At 35.3% G+C, this 26,470-nt stretch overlaps 2 protein-coding genes across 4 annotated transcripts in view; both read left to right on the forward strand.

Annotated features, from left to right (window-relative positions):
• The window catches only part of LOC136043986 (uncharacterized), a 36,770-nt gene extending 28,461 nt beyond the window's left edge, over window positions 1-8,309 (forward strand). For both annotated transcript variants that reach the window (XM_065729071.1, XM_065729070.1), the window contains exons 4-5: window positions 2,351-2,494; window positions 7,863-8,309. In XM_065729071.1, coding sequence (XP_065585143.1) covers window positions 2,351-2,494; window positions 7,863-8,240 — 522 coding nt within the window. In that variant the 3' untranslated portion in view covers window positions 8,241-8,309. The remainder of the gene's footprint in view (window positions 1-2,350; window positions 2,495-7,862) is intronic.
• A 7,148-nt stretch (window positions 8,310-15,457) lies between these two features.
• LOC136043987 (proto-oncogene tyrosine-protein kinase ROS-like) overlaps window positions 15,458-26,470 on the forward strand; it is a 132,671-nt gene continuing 121,658 nt past the window's right edge. Inside the window, exon 1 of one of the 2 annotated variants that reach the window (XM_065729073.1) lies at window positions 15,458-15,781. In XM_065729073.1, the coding sequence (XP_065585145.1) occupies window positions 15,698-15,781 (84 nt within the window). In that variant the 5' untranslated portion in view covers window positions 15,458-15,697. The remainder of the gene's footprint in view (window positions 15,782-26,470) is intronic. The other variant, XM_065729074.1, reaches the window with a different exon arrangement.

Genomic DNA, 26,470 nt, shown 5'->3' on the forward strand with positions numbered 1-26,470 from the left:
TTACAATTCCAAAGCTATTCATTGAAATTAGTCTAAATAAGGCTTTTGGTTTACTTCTTTTTGGTTTACTTTTGTTTTACACTGGGCTGTAGATAAATGAACTATATTTTTTAAAAAGGCGCACAGGAGTCAAATTGGTAAAGGAGGGGAGAGGAAGGGATTGTCCCCCTAGGCTTTAAAAAATACTTTTTTTTTTCATTGAACAATACATTCTGTGTAATCCATTGGAGAAACAAAAAAGGAAAAATAATAATATTGTCCCAGTCGATAGATTTCAACAGTGGATTTGCCCCTCCCCCTCTTAACATATTTGTAAATTGACGCCTTTGAGGTCACAAAAGGAATGCTTATGTATATTTCCTAAGTAGCTACGATGTGCATAGTAACCTACATACTGAAGAAGCTTTAGATGCAATGAAAAAATATAATAAAATAATTTAACTACTATTAAAAAATGTCAAGTTGCAAATGAAGTTAAGTCTTTAATTAAAAATCTAATTTTAACAATTTAAAAATTAATCGGTTTAAAATTCTTGTATCTTAGATGGGTAATGTTGTACTATCAGTGGTGCTGGGATTTTTAATTTTAGTTATAGTTACGTTATAGTTATAACGTAAGTTATGCCGGCCGGCATTTAAAATAAGAGCTCTGAGACACAAGGTCCTTTTAAATATCAAAATTCGTTAAGATCCGATCACCCACTCGCAAGTTAAAAATACCTCATTTTTTTAATTTTTCCTCTCCCTTCAGCCCCCCTCCACATATGGTTGAATCGGGGAAATCAACTTTATCAAGTCAATTTGTGCAGGTCCCTGACACGCCTACCAATTTTCATTGTCCTAGCACGTCCAGAAGTAGCAAACTCGCCAAAGCACTGGACCCCCCTAACTACCCCAAAGAGAGTGGGTCCAGTCCAGTTTCGTTAATCACGTATCTACGACATTTGCTTTTTCTACCCACCAAGTTTCATCCCGATCTCTCCACTCTAAGCGTTTCCCAAAATTTCTGGTTTCCCCCTCCAACTCTCCCCCAATGTCACCAGAACTGGTCGGGGTTTAAAATAAGAGATCTGAGACATGAGTTCCTTCTTAATATTAAATTCAAAAATACCTCACGAACGGTCACCCGTTCTTAAATTAAAAATACCTCAATTTTTTAAATTTTTCCGAATTAACATCCCCTCCAACTCCCCCAAAGAGAGCGAATCCATTTCGGTTATGTCAATCACGTATCTAGGACTTTCGCATATTCTTTCCTCCAAGTTTAATCCAATTTAACAAGGGGGAGTTGGTTTTAATTCCTGAAAAATTTAAGCTTTCTGTTTAATTTAGTAAACTGGCAAATGGAGTAACGGATCCGAATGAAAACTAGACCAAAGATGCCTAAGATCAGGGCTCATATCAAGTTCCGGTACCACAACCCCTATATCAAATAGGGCGAGGGGGAGAGGGTTTCAAGTCTTAAGAAAGTTGAGTTTCCCTTTAATTTGGTAGGGCCTATAACTTATGAATGGAGCGACAAATCTGAAGTCGGATTCGTCTGAACACCTGAATTTGCTGGAACGAATTTGACAAAATACCACTGCGTTGGATCCAGCTAGAATTCCCTAGACTTGTTCATTGCAGACAACATTTAGATGGGCAAAGATTCATAGCTTCAGTAGTTTTGCCAATAATATGGTCCTGAAGATGATGAAATGGTAGAAATCTGGTTCAGTTGACGAGATGACAAAACTTTTTAGGATTTTAAAAAGTTAAAAGGATTTTAGCTCAGTGTCGACCAGTGAGCTGTGAAATAATTTCAATTTTCTTTTTTATATAACTTTTAAACACAAATTATACCAAGTGTTAATCATACTATAATTTTTTTTTCGTCAAAAACAAATACCTTATTTCATATCCAAAAATAGGGCATGGAGCTATATCTGAGTTTACTCTAAATCTAAAGGGTGATGTTTTCTTGTACATTGCCAAAGCACACACAAAATTTTCGTGTCAAAGGTAAAGTATTTGAAAAACAAGTACTTTAAAAGTATCTTAAGTAATAAGTATTTCGTAATCTTACTTAAGTATCAAGTAATAAGTACACCGTAGAGTTTTTACTTAAGTACAAGTACAAGTAATGGAAAATTTTACTTAAGTAGTACTTCAAGTAAAAGTACTTCAAGTAAGTGACAGCACTGTCTCAGAGTTCCTGCCATAGAAGCTATAGTCAAAACTCCTACAACAGCTAGCATAAATTGGTGCGAAATTCAGCTCTGATTCGGTGCTGAAATCAAATTTAAGTACCCTTAGGGTAATTTGTTTAAGCGGATTAATTTCTTTGTGTATTGATCGAAATTATTTTCAGAGTCGAACTGTTGAAGCTTACTGTGGGAAATTTGAAGAGTATCTCTTTACATCTAAAGCGATTCAGCATTTAGACAGGGAAGACATTGTAATGTCGGTAGTCAGCATGCGAATGGAAAAGCCATGTGAATACCTAACATTAAAGGTGAGAAGCATATCATATTTTATAGTTTAATATTTACATTTCTTAACCTCTGGTTAAGAAAAATTTCTAACCTCTGGTTAAAAACATTTCTTAAGCTGGTTAAAATAAAGTCATTTGCTTCACCATCCCCTCATACTCAATACAAATGCGAGCCGAATCATGCGTTTTCAATCCGTTATCAAGAGTGCAAAACGTTTGGGATCTGCTTCTGAAACTAAGACTCCGATTGAACTTACCTTTTTTACTGAAGCGTCTGCGGTGGAGATACTGTGTAGTCGTAAGAATTTGAAGGGCTTCCGAATCTATGTAAATGAGGCTTTGACCAGGGAAAGGCAAGGAATTTACAAGCTTGCGTGCAATAAATTTGATTCAAAAAATGTATGGACTTAACAAGGTGTTATTTATGTTAAATGCGGTCCACAAAACATTCCGTGTATATCGATTTCTGATGTAGCTCAGATTCGAAATGTGTCAAAAGAGCCCGTGACTTAATTACAAAAAATTATGATTTTGTTTTCCTTTTTCTTTCTTTATGGATTTCTTTCAGTATTTTCTTGATTCTCGTTTGAAACTTGATGTTATACTCGTATACATTGATACTATGTCGAAACTTGAGATTATAGAATTTGAAGAAATTTGCACTTCTTTTAGTTTTTTTTACAAGTTCTGGCGAATTCTTAATGTAAGAAATTAGTGTCGACATAAGTGGTTTACATAATAACGCTAACCACTTACTCAGAGCACTTGTTGGTGACTTTGTACTTGCAACAATTGGTCGTAATGGTAGATTTGGCTTGTGTCGCTTTGGAAGTCCATATCATTTAGGGTACAAAGAACTTCTTGGTGAGAATTTGTAGAAAAGTTGAGGTGTAATCTTCCCTTCTTCCTTTAAACTTATTAACTCGTTCTTAAACTTCTCTGTGTATGAGTCTGTCGGGTCAAAAGAAAGTTTTTTTTTACGTTTTTTCATCTTTCAGTAAAGTGTTTAACTTTGAATCGTAGTCCTTGGTGTCCATTACCACTAAAGTGTTACCCTTGTCTGCTTTTGTATTAATAATAGATTCATCCCTTCTTAAATTATTGAGAATCTTTATATCTTTGATAGGATTGTTAGGGATTTCTGGTTTTAAAGCAAACTTTAACAAGGTTTTAACTGTAGAAGCTCTTACTAGGCTTACATCTTTGATTAGGATGGGGTTTCTATGTAAAGATGTTTCTATTGAAGAGATAATTTCTTCTACTGGGACTTTATTTAGTTTCATTTTGATATCAATAGCTACATCAAAAGAATCGCATTTTAATGCTGATTTTAAATATATAAGTTTCATCAAGTTTAGTCTTACCCATCAAAAGTTACGAGCCTGAGAAAATTTGCCGTATTTAAGAAAATAGGGGGAAACACCCCCTAAGAGTCGTAGAATCTTAACGAAAATGACACCGTCAGATTCAGCGTGCCAGAGAACCCTACTGTAGAAGTTTCAAGCTCCTATCTACAAAAATGTGGAATTTTGTATTTTTTGCCTGAAGACAAATCACGGGTGCGTGTTTATTTTTTTATTTATTTTTTTTTTTTTTTTTTCCAGGGGTCATCGTATCGAACAAATGGTCCTAGAATGTCGCAAGAGGGCTCATTCTAACGGAAATGAAAAGTTCTAGTGCCCTTTTTAAGTGACCAAAAAAATTGAAGGGCATCTAGGCCCCCTCCCACGCTCATTTTTTCCCTAAAGTCAACGAATCAAAATTTTGAGATAGCTATTTTGGTCAGCATAGTCGAAAACCATAGTTAACTATGTCTTTGGGGATGACTTACTCCCCACAATCCCTGGGGGAGGGGCTGCAAGTTACAAACTTTGACCAGTGTTTACATATAGTAATGGTTATTGGGAAGTGTACAGACGTTTTCAGGGGGATTTTATTTTGTTTGGGGGTGGGGCTGAGGGGAGGGGGCTATGTTGGAGGATCTTTCCTTGGAGGAATCTGTCATGGGGGAAGAAAAATTCAATGAAAAGGCGCAGGATTTTCTAGCATTACTATAAGAAAACAATGAAAAATAAACATGAAAACGTTTTTTCAAATGAAAGGAAGGACTAGCATTGAAACTTAAAACGAACAGAGATTATTACGCATATGAGGGGTTCTAAAAATACTTTAGCATAAAGAGCGAGGTATTTAGGAGGAGATAAATACCTCGCTCTTTATGCTAAAGTATTTTTAGTAATTTCAACTATTTATTCTACGGCCTTCCTGATTCAGGGGTCATTCTTAAAGAATTGGGACAAAACTTACGATTTAGTGTAAAGAGCGAGGTATTAACGAGGGTACAAACCCCCTCGTATACATAATAAAAATATAAGATTATGAAAGTTTGTTACGTAAGTTAATTCTTAAGTTACGTATATTTTTTACTAATAAAAACATTCGTTAAAAATTAAAAGTTCTAGTTGCATTTTTAAGTAACCGAAAAATTGGAGGGCAACTAGACCTCCTTCTCCACCCCTTATTTCTCAAAATCGTCTGATCGAAACTAAGAGAAAGCCATTTAGCCAAAAAAAGAATTAATATACAAATTTCATTTTAATAATTTATATGCGGAGAGCCAAAACCAAACATGCATTAATTCAAAAACGTTCAGAAATTAAATTAAAAAAAAAACTAATTTTTTTAGCTGAAAGTAAGGAGCGACATTAAAACTTAAAACGAACAGAAATTACTCCGTATATGAAATGGGTTGTCCCCTCCACAATCCCTCGCTCTTTACGCTAAACCTTGGCTCTTTCTCTCAACTCTTCTTTTTAAAACAGTAAAAAACTTTAGCGTAAGATCGGGGCGTTGATGAGGAAGCAGCCCGTTTCATATACGAAGTAATTTCTGTTCGTTTTAAGTTTTAATGTCGCTCCTTACTTTCAGTTAAACAAACTTGTTTTTTTTATTTAATTTCTGAACGTTTTTGAATCAATGCATGTTTTGATTTTGGCTCTACAGAGGAATAATCAAAACGAAATTTGCATATTTTTTTTTTTGGCTAAATGGCCTTCTCATAATTTTGAGCGAATGATTTTGAGAAAAAAAGAGCGGGGGAGGAAGCCTAGTTGCCCTCCAATTTTTTGGTTAATTGAAAAGGTAACTAGAACTTTTAATTTTTTACGAATCTTTTTATTAGTAAAAGATTTACGTAACTTATAAATTAGCTTACGTAAAGAACTTTTGTATTCTCATGTTTTTATTACGTATATGAGGGGGTTCGCCCACTCGTCAGTACCTCGCTCTTTACACTAAAGCTTAATTTGTGTCCCAATTTATTAAGAATGACCCCTGAATCACAAAAGCCGTCGAATAAATAGTTGAAATTACTAAAAATACTTTAGCGTAAAGAGCGAGGTATTAGGAGGAGATGAGCCCTTCATATGGGTAATAATTTCTGTTTGTTTTAAGTTTTAATGCTGCTCCTTACTTCCAGCTGAAAAAACTTTTTCATATTTATTTTTTCATTGTTTTTTTTTTTTTAAATAATGCTAGTAAATCCTGCGCTCCCTTCATGGAAATTTTCTTCCTCCATGACAAATTCTCGATGAAAAGTTCCCAAAGCATATCCCCCTCTTCTCAACCCCTCCCCCAACCAAAAATCCTCCTGAAAACGCCTGTACACTTCCCAATGACCATTACTATATCTAAGCACGGGTCAAAGTTTGTAACTTGTTGCCCCTCCCACGGGGACTGTGGGGGAGTAAGTCGTCCCCAAAGACATAGTTATAAGGTTTTTCGACTACGCTGAATTAGATGGGCTTTTGATCCGTTGACTTCGGGAAAATAATTAGCGTGGGAGGGGGCCTAGGTACCCTCCAATTTTTTGGTCACTTAAAAAGGGCAACTTTTCATTTCCTTTAGAATGAGCCCTCTCGCAACATTCTAGGACAACTGGGTCGGTACGATCACCCTGGGAAAAAAAAAACAAAAAAAAAAACAAACAAACAAATAAACACGTATCCGTGATCTGCCTTCTGGCAAAAAATACAAAATTCCATATTTTTGTAGATAGGAGCTTGAAACTTCTACAGTATGGTTCTCTGATACGCTGAATCTGATGGTGTGATTTTCTTTAAGATTCTATGACTTTTAGGGGGTGTTTCCCCCTATTTTCTAAAAAACGCAAATTTTCTCAGGCTTGTTACTTTTGATGGGTAAGACTAAACTTGATGAAACTTATATATTTAAAATCAGCATTAAAATGCGATTCTTTTGATGTAGCTATTGGTATCAAAATTTCATTTTTTAGAGTTTTGGTTACTATTGAGCCGGGTCGCTCCTTACTACAGTTCGTTACCAAGAACTGTTTGTACTACCAAGATAAGTGAAGCCGTCCACCTGATCAATCTTTTCGTTACCCAGCGTCACCTTTTCATCTTCACTTATTCCTAGCCTTAGCGACTTAGTCTTCTTAATATTAATTTTCAAACCTATTCAAGCACCCCGAACTTGCAAAACCATTAAAAGTTCATTCATTTTGCTAACACTTTCATCTAGGATTCTTAAATCCACCATAATCTAAATCCAGGAAAGTTTCTCCTCCCCATTTGACTCCGTGTTCTCTCACTGTTTTTTCTGTGCTCCTTAAGACCAAGTCCATCAAAACGATCCATATAAACGGCTATAGAACAAAACCCTGCTTAACTCCGGATTTGATACGAAACCAGCTACTAACCTCATTTCCTACCTTAGCCACTGCAGTAGTATTCTCGTATATGTGACTAATCACTTTAATGTATGTGTCTAATATACCATACAAGGATAAGACCTTCGTTAAAGCTCTTCTATCAACAGAATCGAATGCTTGCTAATAAATGTAAAACGGAGGACCAAAGGTGTTTGATAACTCAGGTACTTCTCAATTATTAACCTAAGAATGAAAATTTGGTCAATACGTCCTCTACCCTTCCTAAAAACACACTGTTCTCCTCTTATAAATTAATCTATAGCATCTCTTAGTCTAAAAAGTATATTACTAAGTAATTTGGTACCTACAGAGACCAGGCTAATGCCTCAATAATTACCACACTCACTCTTATCTCCTTTTTTATAAAATGGTTTAAATAGGGTTTTCCTATAATCGGTAGGTACTTTCTCTTTTTAAAAAATCATAATCTTAAGTAACTTACTTCTAACTTTGTGGGGAGAAAGTCATAAAGAAATATTTAAGGGATATGTGAACTTCCTGGTAGGGTGAGATATTAGAGGTATATATCTATATATATAGAGATATTAGCGTTTTCTTTGAAAGATTTTTCACTGCTATTTTTTTCATTGAGCTAACAAGCTAACCAATTTGGCAATTGAATAGTCTATTTACTAATAGTACCTTATCTTTTTTTAGCTTTCAAAACTAAGTGAACCACGTCGTTGTATGTTGTTTGCAGTACTTGTTTGTCGAGAAATCAAAGCTTCACCCGCGCCATCTACTTCACTAACTGCTTTAAACTCTTCAATCAATGTTTTTGAACGGATTGTTGATGAAAAAGTGAAGGCCTGTGAAAGTAGGTTGTTAAATTCTATTTTTACAAAACTTGATTCACTGGATAAAGAACGAACGCTTGGAATGGTGCTTGAAAAGAAATTAGATGGAATCGAAGAGCGGTTAAATCGGTTTATTGAAGAAAAGATTGGCGCTTTAGAACAAGAACTGATTGTGAAAGTTGAAAATATTCTAGCTCCAATAGCTAAAAGGATAGAAATGAATAATGGAAACACTTGAAAAAATATTATTATACAACTTTTGTTCACAAACTCTTTTTAAATAATTAAATACGTGTTGTTTATTTCTTTTGAGGATTCTACTTAAATTCTGTAGCTTGTTTTTCTTTTAAATATTCCTTTTAAAAAATTTTATGAAATATTGAAGAAAATTCATTATTACTTCCGAGGTGCCATATCTATTTGTACTACTAGTAGTGACAAGCCACTGGAACACCAAGCCACCTGAGGCTAAGACAATTACGTACGTTCCTTCTCCATCCCAATATGTTCAGAGCCTGTTCAAACCCTTCTAAGGTTTGATAATCCGTAAAATTTCCAAAATACCTAATGTATTACTTTACGAATTCTTGTGGCCCCATTCGCGGACGACCTACTTTTCGTTTGGCCTTCGATTGATGGCCGAAACTGACGTTTTTTGACTTTCTGTCATCCTTCACCGTAAGACAAGAAATGATCTTGTTATATCAGTTTGATATGCTTCCATACAGGCAAAGTTATGCTAAAGAAAAGTGACTTGTTTCTCTGGATGCTTGAATTATGCAGCTTATCTTAGTTTTAAAAGATTTTTTGCAGCAATTAAACTTCAGCTGGGAGGGGGGGGGGACAAATTGGGGTCTGGAGGGGGCAGTCGCCCCCTACCCCAATGCAAATTACGCCCCTTGCTAGGACGCGTTCTGTTGATGAAGGATGACAGATTGCTACAAATTGTACTTGTTGGCCATCCATCTAAGCTTAGAAAAAGCAGGCTGTTCTCAAATGGGATGGAAAGATATTGCAAGGAAAGATTTAAGGAAATTGAAACTTCTTCGAATGGCATAAAGAGGGAGGCTTTGAATAAATTGGGACGGAGTGGACCATGTGTTGCTGTGTTGGCCTCAGGCAGCTTGATGCTGCAGTGAGTTTTCAGAAGTAGTCCTAGCAGTAATTTGACAACAAAGGAGAAAATTTACGCACTGGAAAAATCTTTATAGTTGTACAACAACCAAAAAAAATCGTAGAAAATCCCAGTTTTCAGGTGTGACTAGATCGAAGATGGAACCATGGGGTAAAAGGTGTTCCTGTTTTGAGGTTCTCTATATTGTGTAGTTCAGTTTTGACAATTTACAGTGAGTTTAGGTTTCATGTTACCGTTTGCGTATTTACAAACATTAATTCTGGGCAAATTTTAGAAAAACCCAAATTTTCATTTGGGAAAACTCGAAGAAACATCAAAAAATTCAGGGATAGTGGAAACACTGGTATGGAAAACAGTAACATCAAACTGTCATTTAACTTCATTCAAAATTTATAAAATTAAAAAAATTTATAATTATTCAAAATATATAAAATTCATCAAGTTTAATGTTAACCATCAAAATTTACGAGCCTCTGAAAATTAGCCTAATTTTTGAAAAAGAGGGAAGGTATCCCCAAAACATCAAGTCATCTTCAGCTACGAAAGTGCCCTTGAGCTGTTGAATTTGCCCACCTTATTCGATCGAAAACATGAGCTAGTAATGTAATTTGGGAAATCACTATTAACAAACGAGAAGCACCGATCCATACTTCCACCATCCGCATCAATCAGCAAACGTACTAGACATTACAACGAACTAGAACCAGTCAAGTGCCCTACGAACAGATTCGCAAACTCCTTTGTACCATATTTCCTAAGTGTATCTAGCTAGTGACCATTTTGTGATTGTAAAAGTAGCATAATTTAGCGTTCATTTTTTAGTGCTACGATAGTTATTTCAATAAACGAATACGAATACGAAAAAAAAACGAGTAGAAATTAAATCTAAAAAAAATAAGTTGTTTCAATTGAAAGTAAGGTGCAACATTAAAATTTAAAACGAACAGAAATTATTACGTATATGAGGGGGGTTGTCCCCCCCACAATACCTCGCTCTTTACGTTAAAGTATTTTTATAACTTCTAAAAAAGCTTATTATTCTAATCAAACAGCCCTTGTGTTTCAGGAGTCATTCTTAAAGAATTAGAAAAAATTGAAACTTTAGCGTAAAGAATGAAGTATTAAGAAGGGGGCAACCCCCCTAGTATATGTAATAATTTCTGTTCGTTTTAAGTGTTAATATTGCCCCTTACTTTGAGCTGAAAAAAACTTTTTTTTTTCATTTCATCTATTACTAGGCTGCGCATAAAGCCTGTCTTTCCCAATGTATCATGTGATGATGAAATTTGTGTAAATTAGAACACATTACAACTTCTTCATTCTACAAAGTCAAATTCCTGTAAAGTCAAAGAAGAATGAACTTCCTCAAAATTTCTCATACGACACTGATCTCAATTTAAATTACTTAATTAAAAAAAATTCTCAAAAGAAAAAATTAATCTAAAACTTTAAAGAAGCATAATTTAGTTTTTATAAGATATCAAACTTAGAACAAAAACAAACATTATTATGTATGAAGAAATGAAACATCAAGCAAGTGGGGGCTACGGTGAATAGTGAAGTCAAACGTAAAACTAATATAATTAATTAACTAATGTAATTAGTTATATTATTATATAATTAACTAGTTACAAAATTATATAGTTATATAAATATATTAGTAATATTATTATATAATCAAATTAATATAATTAACTAATATAATCAACTAATATAAATTAGCTCTAATAAATGTGGTTTACTATCCCCTTAAATTTTTCTAAAAGGATAGAATTTTCGTTTTGCTGAAAATTGAATATACGATTAAATTTGAAAGTTTTGTTCAGCTGGTTTTTGTTTAAAAAAAAAAAAAAAGGTAAAGGATACGGCATTAGACTTTACAGTCTGTACCGGCGGTGCTGATCTCCGTTTCTTCCGTTTCTTTATTATCGAATATGAGCCAACCATGTTTTGGTTTACTCCTACTACTATAGACATTCCATTGCAGGACCAAACCGCCTGTGGCACCCTCCTCTTTCTTCCCAACCTCTTAAGAGCTTCATTCCTTCCCATAAATTCTGTGCTTCCTTTGATTTTCTCGTCCCATTCAAGATTGGTCTGTATTTCGCTTGGGTCGACTCTTGACTCGTCGAAGACTTTCAGGAATCACATAAACCAGATGGCTCCTTCCAAGTGTGGTGAAAGTTTGCCGAGTGTTGCAGGGACTGCGCTATGCATGGTAGAACTATACAACACGTGGTGGAACTGTGTGGCACACTTGACGCACCGAGATATACATCAGGCGAAAGATAGGGGGGCGAAAATAATCAAATGATGAATGAGACTCTAACAAATTAGAGGTGAGAGCGGAGTGTCTTAATAAGCATCCTGGAAATATAAATTTCCCATTATATTTTTGTCCGAATAAGTAAATATTTAATCTTAAGCCCATAAATTTTTATCTTAATATTTCGAAAAAAATTGTTAATGATTTAAAATTATATACTGTACCATTAAGTGACAAGGATTACCTGTGCAAGGCGCAATTGTGCTACTGCTTTAAATAAATAAATATTTTATAAAAAATACACTACATTTTACAAAAGGACGAAAAAGTGTAAAATAGATTTTTCGGTTCTAAACAGTACTTTTGATATAGATAGCTAAAAATTTTTTTTAAGTATTTCGAATGTTGTGAACTCTTTTACTCAAACTTGTAAAGATTTTATAAAATTTAAACCTGGTGCGCATTTTCAGCCAACAACCTAACTATTTAAAATATATAACTATTTAAAATTCTCACCATATTTAAATTTTTAGAAAATTTTTACAAGTTTGAGTAAAAGAGTTCACAACATTCGTAAAATTTTGAAATATGTGTATCAAAAGTACTCTTTATACCCAAAAAATCTGTTTTCCGCTTTTCGTCTATTTGTAAAATGTGATTAAAATTTTTTTATAAAGTGTTTATTTAACTCTGTTTGGTCTTAAATTGTGTAAATTGTGCCTACTTAGTTCTTCAGTACATACTATATTAAAACCACGGAACATTAAACCATTTCATACAAGAAACATTACACGACATATAAAAAGAAAAGCCTTTGTGTGAATCTGGCTAACCTTTTTCAGGCTGAACTGAGATGACCGTAAAATCACAAGGAGGACAATTCTCCTAAACACTGATTATCATTCCGTTAATCTTCGTAAATTCTAGCATTTATAGACCACTACACTGAAAAACAGGACAAAGAATCTTTTCCTTTTTAATTTTCATTATTCTCTAGTATGACATTCAATTTGTGAATGCTGAATATGAAATTTATTTCGCCTTTTTCGAACCTCGATTCCTGTGATGAAACAATGCAGATACATCCAGTGGCGAGATAAGGAATTTGCATCGGTTTTTATGGCACTTGGTATGTACCAAGTGACATATCGCGATCCAATTTCTGTCGGTCTGTCTGTCCCGGTTTTGCTAGTTTGGGCACTTCCAGATAAGATAGGACGATGAAATTTAACAGGCGTATCAGGGACCGGACCTGATTAAATTAGAGACAGTTCTTTTCCCGATCCGACCATCTGGGGAGGAGTGGGGGGACGGTTCATTCGGAAAAATTGGAAAAAATGTGGTATTTTTCATATACGAACTGGTGATCGGATCTTAATGAATTTTGATACTTAGATGGATACCATGTCTCAGAGCGCTTATTTTAAATCCCTACTAGTTCCGTTGACATTGGGGGGAATTGGAGGGGGAAACCTGAAATCTCGGAAAACGCTTAGAGGGGAGAGATCGGGATGAAACTTGGTGGCAAAAAGAATCTCAAGTCCTCGATAAGTGATGGACATAATCGGAACAGATCCGCTCTCTTTAGGGGAGTGGGGGGGGTAATTCGGAACAATTAGAAAAAATGAGGTATTTTTAACTTACGAACGAGTGATCGGATCTTAATGAAATTTTATATTTAGAAGGACCTCGTAACTCAGACCTCTTATATTAAATCTGGACCGGATCCAGTGTTATTGGAGGGAGTTGGGGAGGGACAGGATATCTTGGAAAACGCTTAGAGGGGAGAGATCGGGATGAAACTTGGTGGGAAGTATAAGCACAAGTCCTAGGTGCGTGGTTGACATAACCGAACCTGATCCGCTCTCTTTGGGGTGTTGGGAGGGACCTAATTCGGTAATTCGGAAAAATAAGAAAAAATGAGGTTTTTTTTTTACTTAAGAACGGGTGATTGGGTCTTAATGAAATTTATTATTTAGAAGGAGATTGCGGGGAATTGGAGGAGGAAACTGGAAATCTTGTGAAACGCTTAGAGTGGGGAGATCGTGTTGATACTTGGGGGAAGAATAAGCACAAGTCCTAGATACGTGATTGACATAACCGGATTGGCTCTCTTTGGGGGGGGGATCTCGGAAAAATTAAAAAATGGGGTATTTTAAACTTACGAACCTGTGATCAGATCTTAAAAAAATTTAATATTTATAAAGACCTCGTGTCTCAGAGCTCTTATTTTAAATCCCGACCGGATCCATTGACATTGCGGGGGGGGGGGCTGGAGGGAGAAATTGAAATCTTGGAAAACGCTCAGAGTGTAAAGATCGGGATGAAACTCGGTGGGAAGAATAAGCACATGTCCTAGATACGTTATTGACATGACTGGATCGGCTCTCTTTGGGGGAGCTGGGGGGGGGGGGTTTTCTAGTTTGGGCACTTCCAGATAAGCTAGGACAATGAAAGAAGACAGGTGTATAAGGGACCAGACTAGATTAAATTAGAAATAGTCTCATCCCCGATTCGACCATCTAGGGGAGCGAGCAGACAAGATAGTTGAGGAGAATTTTATTTGCCAATAAAACGGATGATTGTTCTTCTTAAGTATAGATTGTGGTCTAGGGGTATGATTCTTGCTTAGGGTACGATAGGTCTCAGATTCGAATCCCGGACTATCCCAATTTTAACATGAAGAAGATCCGAAACTATATACGTGACCAATATAGCGATCGCTGGAAGTTGTCAGGCGTATCAGGGAGCCGACCAGATTAAATTTGAAATAGTCGCTTCTCCGATTTGACCATCTGGGGGGAGTGGAAGTACTGTTAATTCGGAAACATTAGAAAAATGAAGCATTTTTAACTTACGAACGGGTTATCGGATCTTAATAAAATTTGACATTTAGAAGGACCTCGTGTCTCAGAGCTCTTATTTTAAATCCCGACCGGATCTGGTGACATTGGGGGGAGTTGGAGGGGGAAACCAGAAATCCGGAAAATGCTTAGAGTGGAGAGATCGTAATGAAAATTGGTGGGAAGAAGCTCTTGGCTCTTCCGACCTCATCACAAGTGCCATATGAGCTCTTTGGGTAGGCTCACGGGTAGGGGGTAGCCACCCCCTTGAGACCGCAGTTAGCCCCCCCAGCTAAAGTTTAGCATCTCCAAAAATTGTTGAAACTAAGATAGACCTACATAAATCAAGCACCCTCAGAAACAGATGTGTTTTCTTTAGCATATCTTTGCCTTATTAAAAAATATAAAATTAAATAAAAAATTTAAATGTAAAGTAAAATATAAAATAAAATAATAAAAAATGAAATATAGAATAAAATATTTATGAAAATAAAATGTTATGGTCATTTTTCACCTGGTCATTTTCACTTGAGGCTCCAACTTTCCCAGGATTTTGACGAAACCGCGCCACAGCCTCCATGGCCGTCTGTAAGGGGGAAGCATGGCCTGAGGAGTACGAGTGCTTCTAAGCAATAATTGGGGCTTCAGAACGAGGATTCTAACTCTGATCCTAGCGATCTAGGAGGAGAGTCCTAAGCTGCAGCTCAAAGCAATGGAGTGGTTCACATCCTACCAATTACCTAGCCTGCTTTGTAGACTGCCTAACATAGAGTGGTGTCAAGGATCTGGGGGAAAACTCCCTTGAAACACTAATGGGTATCAAAAATGGTAGAAAGTGACTGTATTACTAGGTTCTGACAGAAACCTGTAAATTATCCCCTTCCCTCCGTTTACGCCTGCTAGTTGCCTCACCCCCAAAAATAAAATTTAGAAAAAATTGATTGTAGTTTGTCTTTATGCTATTTACGAAATTTCTAGCATGAAACTAGAAAAATCTGGAGCATTAAGACATTTCTTGTATGAATTTTGAAAAAGCTGGGAATATTTATATGTTCCTTGTGTCAGCTACATTGGTTTCAAATCTTATGAAATATTTGGCTAATGTCATTAACTACAACATTTCTAATGCCTAGACATCCATGTTCGTTCCCAATTGTGGTGAGTAACCCTCCAATTTAAGCAATTATAATTCATTAAGGCCCTTCCGACTTTTTATAAGAGGAACTTCTGCTTGACCAAATAGGCTCCGCCTGTTTGCCAAACCACTTAACACGCCTTCGAGTGGCAACAGTTTTTAGTCGAGTTGTTTAATTGACGTAAAAGTGGTCAAAAGATACGTAGTGCTCGGTTCACAATTTGTGATGCGATGTGATTTTATGTTCACATTTAAGCAACTGATGATAAATTATTAAGCAAGTTAACCGTTGAGGTTAAGTGTCAGTTTGTGCGATATGGCAGAAATTAATTTCGTGTTATTTTTTGCTGTGTGCTTTGCTAGTGGAGTTTTTTCGGAATGCCCTAGAGATTGTACAGAGGTAAGAACCTGAACACCAAATTAAAGAGACAACTCTGAAGAGGCATTGATAATGCTATATTGAGGCTTGCCTACTTTTTGTTTCAATTGAATTATTAGACTTGCGACTGTTGGCGTGGAAGCAGAATTTTGTGTTACTGTTTAGACCAAACATCGTGATCAAAACATTGTTCTTTCTTATTACTGGCTAAAACTTCAGGGGATATAAATTTTACTAAAATCCAGCCCTCTGAATAATTTCATAAAGCTTAGATACATCAAAATCTGGATTTTGTATAGTTTTGGGGGTATTAAGAGGAATTGTTCGAAGGGAAATTATAGGTTTCTGGGTAAATTTATCACAGTTCATATTATTGACTTATCAATAAAATGAACATACCAATCGATGCCTTATTTATGCTCTTTACGAATATAATAATCGTTTCTATTGCAAATTCAAATTTAAGCACTTTTTGACATAACCTAACTATAAATAATTTTGCACTGAGAAAACGTAGTATTATTTTGTTGAAAACGACCGAGAAAAAGGCGCTGAGAAAATGTAGTATTGTTTTGTCGAAAACGACCGATAACTCGTACTTTAATTGAAAATTCGTCATTTTGAAGAGCTCAAGAAGTGCTTAAATTTGAATTTGCAATAGAAGCGATTATAATTTCGTAAAAAAACATAAAAAAGGCATCGAATGGTATTTTCACATTATTGGTCAGTCAAGAAAGGGCAATGCCCTTTCTACTTTTCCAGCCTTCCATGGTCTGGATGGGAAACACAACACAACTTTTCAACTTTAGCTTAGATTTAGGGAGATACACTTCTGAATTACTTATTGCTGCTATCGCCTTTATTTTTTGGATTCTTACGGCGTTCCCACAATCTTTTATATTTCCAATTTAATTGACACACTTTTGAAGTAGTGTCCCCCCCAAGAAAAAATTCCACGCATGTGTCTGACGCATAGATAAAAAATCTGAAAGTCTAAGAGACGCTAAAACATGGACATTGTCTTGAAATTTTGATAAAATGTTTGATAATTCTAGTGCAGTCGTGGTTTTTGATACATGATACATACTTACACTTTTACATACATACTTGTCACATACTATACATTCTATTCCTTTTTCTAAGTTTTTACTTTTGCATTTTTTGGTGAAATTGATGGAAATCTTTTGATGTATAAATAACAGGGGCTTCCGTATATAAGCGTCTAATTGTCAATTTGCAAGATTTTAGGGTGGGGGCAAAAATATATTTTCAAAATCTAGAGGGATTTGATAAATTTGCATTTTTAAAATGTTTCTACTGGAATTACTCTTCCACCTAATTTGCGCCACTATAATGATAACAGCTTTTTGAACAAAATCAGTATTTTTTTTCTCACCAATATAATTTACCTCACCAATATAACAATAATAAAACTGAAGAACTGTTAATCCATATACAAAAACGCTACGATAGAACAGCACAAATGTTAAATAAAATAAAATTGAAAAATTAAAATGCAAAAAAGTATAACAAGATAAAGCAGAATTAAGAAAATCGTGAAATAGGGCTATTTTATAAAGTTGAATAATAAAATGATCAAAGGTAACTAAAACATTTTATTTATAATCAACCACACAAAAAGTAAACAGAGTAACAGAAAGAAAGGAAACAAAGGCCAGAAGACAGGCAAAGGTGTATTCAGGATTTTCGTTTGGGAAGGGGGGGGGGCTAAAAACTTCAAAAATGAATCTATAATTTGTTTATATGTGGTTTGTAAACATTTTTTTCGTTAAAGCAAAATTAGGAAGATCGTCAAATGGGATCATTTTATAAAGTTGAACAATAAAATGTTCGAAGGTGACAATAACATTTTATTTATAATCCACCTTAAAAAAAGAAAGCAAGTAACAAAAAGAAAGGAAACAAAGGTCAGAAGACAGGCAAAGGTGCATCCAGGATTTTCGCTGGAAGGTGTAGAAGGGAGAAACTTTAAAAAGGAATCAACAATTAGTTTAAATGTGGTTTTTAAGCGTTTTTCTGAGCCAAGCAAAAATATCGGGAGGAGGGGAAGTCGCACCCTGAACCCCCATCTCCTGGATACGGCCATGAAGACAGTCGTACCATTCAAATTTCGGAGGCAACAATCATAGCAATGAGAGAGTCCCTTTTTAGTCCTGCTATTATATCACATGCATAAGCTAGATAAGAAATATTTACTGAATCAAAAATGCAAGTAGAAGGGATAGAAGGAAGGAAAGGTGAAATATCAAATTTGAAGCTAGAGCCGATGTTCTTCGCTCACATTGAAGTTACCTCTGAAATTCATTAGAATTGTTATATTTTACGATATATTCATTATTATTCATCATTATAAATTCATTATTACTTCGCAACGATAAGATGAAGTGCTTTATCTTATTGCTTTTATGCTAAGCTTTACGGAAAAATTCTGAGTGTTTTAATGGCATTTCCGTGGGAAAAGGCGTAATTAATAGTTTTGTATTTTCGAATGAGTTTTGTCTACCCGCTACCCCAACAGGTGATATCCGGACAGGTATACAAAAGATTGAGCATCATTTCGCCGGACTTCCTGTCGGACTTTGATGGCTTCCTTCCTTTCTTTCACTCTGTTTTGTGATTATACAAGATTATCATGAAAATTCTTGGAAATTAATTTTGATTGACAGTTCACGCTTAAATTGTCTTCAGTGCGGGACTGATTACCTTTTTCTAAAATTTGTATATGGATGATAATTTTTTGACAATACGGTTAACTCCTCTACATTTGGCTAAAAGGCCCCCTTGTAAAGAAATTTGGAAAAGAAAGGCCTAAAAGTGCATATTTTTTCTCCCCTCCCCTCGAGAAATACCTCCCCCACCCACCCTCTAAGAGGGCTTGCCTATGCTTATCTATGCTAGTAATTTCCAATGCAGACGGTGATTTGCTAATTTCTAGGAGGAGTTTTTCCCCTCAGAAACCTGGCTATTTCAGAAGTAGTTTATCTTGTAAATTTCAATTATTTGTCCTTATGATATCCCTGTAAAGTAATAGATCAGAATCAGGCAATGGGACTTGACCACCGTCACTCCAAATTCCAAAATAGAGGAATAGTTTTTTAATATTTTTTTTTTCAGATAAGAGTTTTTGTTTTTGAAAATTGGTTACTCTATGAGTAATTTATCTTGCAAATTTCAGTTATTTGTTCACACAGCATCAATATGTAAATGTAAATGGCGGCGCGAATGCATTGATGATGGTTTTCCCGAAAGTGGGCAAAATTATAAGCTTCAATTGGGCTAAAACGGATAATACAAAAAAGATGGGGTAAAGATGAAAGAAGATGGATTTATAATGGGATAAAGATGTTTGATACAAAAAGATAGGGCAAAGATGAAAAAAATGGGTTTATAAATGGGGTAAAGATATATAATACAAAAATTGGGGTAAAGGTGATAGAAAAATGAAGGATCTATGATGGGGTAAAGACGCATAATACAAAAAATACTGCGGATCAAATTTAATTTTGCTGAATCGAAGTTCGATGTGTTTGCAATGGTGCGAAATATGACTACTGTTGTCCTAGGATCATCTCTGAAATTAGTGGGCTTCTGGGGCTTTGAAGCTGGTTAGAACGCTTATAGAAAGGTATTATTAAGAAGATCTGTAATACTTAATTCCAAGTTTGGTAATCTCTTACGCACTGTGCCAGATGAAACCATACGGCGTGGAACTGAGCCTTATTATATCCTGAGCCGATTAAGCTAAGTGGTTAAAAAAGGAAAAGAATATTTTTAAAGCTATTTAAAGAGTGATTAATAATGTAAATATGCATTAAATTTATTCCATATTTCATGTAGTGTTAGCTGCAAACTATCAACGAGGGGTGGCCGACTTCCCACCAGCTGGTGTACATCTTGAACTGTGGTGTAACTGTGCCAAGCATAATAAAACTGTGCCAAGTGTATTTGACTGTGCTAAGCGTGGCGGTACCGCAGCAAAACTCTTCCGCCATGCTTGGCACTCTTGGTACGTGCCACCTCATATACATGACTAGCAAAGTGTGAACCGAGCCAATTGTCAAAAAATAAAGAAAAAGAATATGTTTCGAAGATACTACCTTGGGAAGAATATTTCCAATTGATATTTGTTTGGAAATGGAGTATTCGCATTGCCTTTCTAGCTTCATAACTTTGAAAAACTAGCAAAGAACGAACCAGGGCCCATTGAAACAAACAATAATCTTGAAAAAATTTGCATGAATTTGAAGAAACTACACAGTGAGAAAATTGCAGTCAATATTTATTCGGAAATGAATTATATTACCCATCTAGTTTAAAGTTTGCACAAGGAGCATGGAACCCTGAGAATGGCATCATATCAAAAAGAAAATCCATTGTGAGAATTGCCCTTTTTCAAAAATCGAAAAAATTGTATTTTAGAATGGTAGCGCTCCATTCTAAAATACTTCTGTATTTTCTGTTTTCCTAATAAATAAAAAAAAATTCGGTTCAGATTATTGTGAGCGCTTTTACATTTATTCAGTAGGGGGATGTGGGGCTGAGCAATTAGAAAAATACAAAGCAAAAAATAATGTATGTATGAGTTTTAGGCAGAAACAAGATGAAGGATTCGGTGCTAGACTTATAGTCCAAATCAGCGTTACTGATACCCGTTTCAGGACCCTTTTATCCAGGAAGTACAGTGGGGCAGGGATCATATGGTTTCGCACGCCCTTACTGTTTGACTTCCCCACATTTTTTTTTTTTGGTATACGAAATCAAGTTAAACGAAATAATAAATGAAAAGAGAAAAAATCAAATAGGTGAAAAAATGAGGATTTTTTGTACCAATTTAGAGCTGGTGATTTGCGCAGAAATAATAAAAAAAGAAGAAAAAAATAGTGATTTGGGTAGGATTCTGAACCAGACAGTTTTAAGGCTAGTAATAGCTATAATACCATCAGGAAATCAGAATTCCAAAGAGCCAGATGGGCTATGTGGCTATTATCATATTATTTTATATTATTAATTTTTTTGCGAAAAGAAAATTTGAAATAACTGCAGCGTTACCAATAAATTATTACTCCAAAATAGGAGTAAACTCCAACTCTCGACTGATCTCCAGTCCTGGCAAAACCTACTTATCCGGACCCCCATTGCTTCACTCCGTGTATCTAATCCGGAAGGTTCTTCGTTCCCAGGTCATCTTACAGTGTTTATTTTTCTTTACGTCTTAATAGGACATATCGACTGATGAATCTAGACATATTTTCCTAGAGTTGTCATTCAAATGCCTTGTAGTTGCCATTCCGTCGCACGTGGTAATTCCCGTGGGGGGTTTTATGTTTCTTACTTGCCTTCCTTGTTCAACGGCTGCTAACTATTAACCTTGATTTGAAACTAATTTTCTTAATCGAATCTCAAACAGTTTCCATGATAAATGAGTTGCCTATTACACACAGTTGACAGAAGTGAGGGGGTGAATTACTTTATGGTTGGATTATATAGGGGCGATTGTGCCCTTTTCTAGGACCTGATTGTTTAGTTGGCTTTCGGGTAGGATGAGTGAAATTTTGAAGCTCAAGTCAGATTATTATTTACCAAAAAGTCATAAGTTACTAATCTGGCACATACGCAGGGGGGAGGACTCCCGGCCCAGGCCCCCCTGAAATCTCACGTTTTTTCTTATTAAAAAAAAAAAATCGTTTCTATAGTTTCATCAATGGGTTTGATTGAACGGTACTTGTGTATTACACGCCACTCATTTGCTTCATTTAATTAGAACCTGCTTCTTTGACGCTCAATCCTAATGAAATATCACAAAACAAAATGTGATGAAAATATCATACTTTAGAAACAAATTTGGGCTATATATTTGCACATTAGGGGGGGGTGGGGGTGGTTGGTGTAAAGTACAGCGGGTCTGCATGCAAAATATGTTAGGTACTATTATCCTGCAAATTATGAAGTAAAAATTGTTTTCTAACTTCAGACTGTCCAAAAACTCCCCCCCCTAATGAGCAAATACATAGGCCAAATTATATATTTCCCATGTATTATGTCGCTTGTCTTTGTCTTGTCTCACGCTAATCTAAAAGAAACTAGCGAAGAAGCCGGTTTTTTCTCGAGTTTTACACAGCGTAAACTTGATTGAGTGGCGTATAATACACAAGTACCGATTAAACTAGACGGTCTCAAATACTTTCCGTTTTATTTTCGCTCTCTTTCCTATCATTTTCGCACATAATCAAACAGTTCGCGGAAACAAACTGTAAGTAAGGAGCGACCCGGCTCAGTTGTAACCAAAACTTTAAAAAACAGAATTTTTTTAGTCTTCATCAAGTTTAGTCTTGCCCATCAAAAGTTACGAGCCTGAGAAATTTTGTCTTATTTTTGGAAAAAATAGAGAAACACCCTCTAAATGTTACAGAATCTTAATGAAAATCTCACCATCAGATTCAGCGTATCAGAGAACCCTACTGTAGAGGTTTCAAGCTCACATCTGCAAAAATGTGAAATGTACTTTGCCCATTGTTTACATATAGTACTGGTTATGAGAAAGTATACAGATGTTTTCAGGGGGTATTTTTTTCTGGTAGGTCGGGGGAGGAGGTTACGTGGCAGGATCTTTCTAAGGAAGAATTTTTCATGGGGGAAAGGAATTTTCCATGAAGGGGGTGCCGGATTCCACAGCATTATTAAAATAAGATCACAAATTGAATAAAAAAAAAATAAAACGAACACAAGTTATCACGTATATGAGGGGGTTTTCCCCCTCGTCAATACATCCCTCTTTACGCTAAGTTTTTTTTATTTTCAAAAAGAGCTATTTATTCTAATTAAACGACCTTTGTAATTTAATGGTCATTTTTAGATAATTGGAACGAAATTCAAACTTTAGCGTAAAGAGCGAGGTATTGACGAGGGGGCGAATCCCCTCATATACATAATAATTTCTGTTAATTTTAAGTTTGAATGTTGCTCCTTACTTTCAGTTGAAAAAACTTCTTTTTTTTTTATTTGTCATACATAGGAAGACTCTCAGCCTATGTCCCCTATTCCCTTAAAATATCCCGATTCTCAAGATTTCAACTACAATTTCCTGTAATTTCTATATAGGCCTGTGCCATATTCAAGTGTTTAATTTCTGCTCTGTCCACAAGTGGCTCTGGTGTCTCTTGCGTTCAGGGGGAAATTTCGATTAGCACTCCCCTCCCTGTCTCCCAAAATTTTTCTGATCAAATCTTAAAAAAAATCAATTTATTAAAAAAATTGTCAACTGTGCCCTCTACTTTGTTTTAATAAAAATAAAGTTAAAAAATAATTATAACTTTTAGATTATTTATTTGAAATTTCGTGCCCCTTAAATTTTCGCACCCGGGCAATATTCCCCTCTGTATCCCCCCTAAAAACGCCTCTGCCATTTCTCAAGATGTAAGACTTTCATAGTAATAACCTATTACACACATTACCTCTCACGCAAGTTTCCAATTAGTTATTTAGATCAATCGCCAACAGAAAAATTAAAAAAAAAAAAAAAAAAAAAAAAAAAAAAAAAAAAAAAAAAAAAAAAAAAAAAAAAAAAAAAAAACTGGACAAGAAAAGTGCCTTCACGCCATTGGTACAACCATCAGTAATTTTTCACCAGTGTTTTGAATCCCAGTTTTTAAAAGAATTAAACAAAAAAAACAAGTTTTTCAAATGAAAGTAAGGAGCGACATTAAAACTTAAAACGAACGGAAATTACTCCGTATATGAAAGGGGCTGTTCCCTTCTCAACACCCCGCTCTTTACGCTAAAATTTGACTCTTTCTCTCAACTCTACTTTTTAAAACAGTAAAAAACTTTAGCGTAAAGAGCGGGATGTTGAGGAGGGAACAGCCCCTTTCATATACGGAGTAATTTCTGTTCGTTTTAAGTTTTAATTTTTAAATAATGCTAGAAAATGTTGCGCCCCCTTCATGGAAATCTTCTTCATCCATGGCAAATTCCTCCATGGAAAGTTCCCCCCACATAACTCCCTCTTCTCAACCCCTCCTCCCAACTAAAAAATCCCCCTGAAAACGTCTGTTCACTTCCCAGTAACCATTGCTATATGCAAACACTGGCCAAAGTTTGTAACTTGCAGCCCCCTCTCACGGGGACTGTGGGGGAGTAAGTCGTCCCCAAAGACATAGTTATAAGGTTTTCGACTATGCCTAATAAAATGGCTATCTCAGAATTTTGATCTGACGACTTTGGGAAAAAATGAGCGTGGGAGGGGGCCTAGATACATTCCAATTTTTTGGTAACTTAAATAGGGCAGTAGAACTTTTCATTTCCGTTCGAATGAGCCCCCTTGCAAAATTCTAGGACCACTGGGTCGATACGATCACCCCTGGGAAAAAAAAAAACAAACAAAAAACAAATAAACACGCATCCGTGATTTGTCTTCTGGCAAAAAATACAAAATTCCATATTTTTGTTGATAAGAGCTTGGAACTTCTATAGTAGGGTTCTCTGATACCCTGAATCTGATGGTGTGATTTTCGTTAAGATTCTATGACTTTTAGGGGGTTTTCCCCCTATTTTCTAAAATAGGACACATTTTCTCAGGCTCGTAATTTTTGATGGGTAAGACTAAACTTGAGCCAGGTCCCTCCTTACTACAGTTCGTTACCACGAACTGTTTGAAAACTGATTTCAGTATTTACGCCTTGAGTGCCTGAATCCCAGTTCGGATTCGAATGTCTTTTTATCAAAAAATACAATGTAATATTTCGTTGCAAGAATAAAATAAAATTGAAATATTTCGATAATAAAATGTACTATTTCGGAAAATGTAATATTTCGTAAAAAGAATAAAATTTATTATTTTCATGTCAGTCTTATTTAAGTATTGTCATTACTGTGGATTTGGCAAATATACTCCTCGTATCAAAAATTGCAAAAGGTTGTTGTAAATCTCCGACATAAGATTGTTGCATTCGAATCCGAAAAGGGTTGCATCAACTTGCAACGAAATAGCTGCAAAGTGTAATTAATTACGTGTGGGGTATGTCTCTAGAAACCAAGGGTTACATCAAATATTTCCAGGTAATTAGAAATAATTTTACTGGCCAAAGCAATATTTGAATTCATAAACGACTCAATGGTAGAACATCTGCCTAATGTATTAGGAGGTCATGGGGGCCCTGTCTCATTGGCAGCACGCTGTTCACATTATATTTCCATAATTATTTCGTCTGATTTCAAAGGCTATCATGCGTGAGAGCCTTTGAATAAATATGCTACAGCTTAATTGTTTTAGTTGCTGCAACATTTAGTCTTCATAAATAATTGAAATTATATTTTTACCAATTATTTTTTTCTTCCTAGCCTTGCCCTGCCAATTAATTTCCAAAGAACGCCATTAAATTTAAAGTTGCTTTTGATGTTCAACTCAGCTTACAAGATTTTTGTAATTCACGTGTTTTTAAGTATTTAAATCTTTTAAGCTAAGTTTCGATATGTTTTCCCTAAAATACCTAGCTTAGAATGACAAGTGCTGATTCATATTTACGTTTTTTAGACAAATACATGTACGGTACGTCCTCTTGGGGGTGATTTGTCTTTGGAACCGTTTCTCTCTGGTATCTTAATTTATTATACTTTGTTGCATACTTAATAACTTGCTGCGCGCAACTTGTGCTACCAAGAGAAAGGACACGGGTGCCTACGACCTAGAGAAAGAATAAAACTTCAAGGGCGTTAAATCTCTGTCGGAAATGTAATTTTTCGAATAAGATATTTTCACTGAACTATATACAAAAACATCGTTTAAAGCCAACTTTTTTTTTTGGATTTTTTTTTCTTTTAAGGCAGAAGTGATTTAAGCTTTTTGCAAAGTCCTAAACAAACACTGGTAAAATAACTCAAGATTTGATCAAAATGTTATTCTTTTAAAACTTGAATCTAGCTAGGATGACGAAATGTTACATTTTTTTTCTGTTAATTAAATAAACATGTTCTAAGAGGCTCTGTTCTAGTTTTTTTTTTCTCGTATAAAACTAATCCTATACGAAGGCCTTGCCAAAATACAGATGCTGAAATCTACACCATGCCGAACCCAAACACTTGAAATCGAAGCTTTGACAGGGCAACTCTACAAATGCTTTTAAGTATTTTCCCATGAGCTTTGATGAGATAAAGCGATCAGTGGAAATATGTATTGGGTATTAAATAATCATAATTATGGATTTAGAACTAGCGAAATCGATGCATGTCTATTATGATTCTTTTCTTGTCGAAGCTGCAATAACATTCAAAAACAAATTTTGTATGAATGCTTTTTAATAAGTAATTTTTATTTCGTTCAATTTTAAGTAAAATCCAATGGCTTAACTTGTGCGGGTCCCTCAAAGGAAGGGGGAGTCGTGTAAGGTATATCCCCTCCCAAAAAAGGGTATAATTGTAAAGACAGTTGCTTTTGGGATTTTTGAAAGAAAAGACACTTTTTTGTAAAAAAAAAACTGTCAAAGGTTTAACTCCTCCTCAAGGGATGTTTTGCAAGTTTACCCACTATTTCCAACCCCTAAAAAATTCTCAGCATTCACAGTAAGTCAGGTTATATTCCAGGTGAGCTTCATGATCAAGGCATTGTTATACCGATACAAAAACAAGTTTTTAACATATCTAAAGATTAACTTATAGTTACTGCATTTACAGATTGCAGATATTCCTAAATGGAAT

This window comes from Artemia franciscana, chromosome 2 (genome assembly GCF_032884065.1).
Source record: "Artemia franciscana chromosome 2, ASM3288406v1, whole genome shotgun sequence".
NCBI lineage: Eukaryota > Metazoa > Arthropoda > Branchiopoda > Anostraca > Artemiidae > Artemia > Artemia franciscana.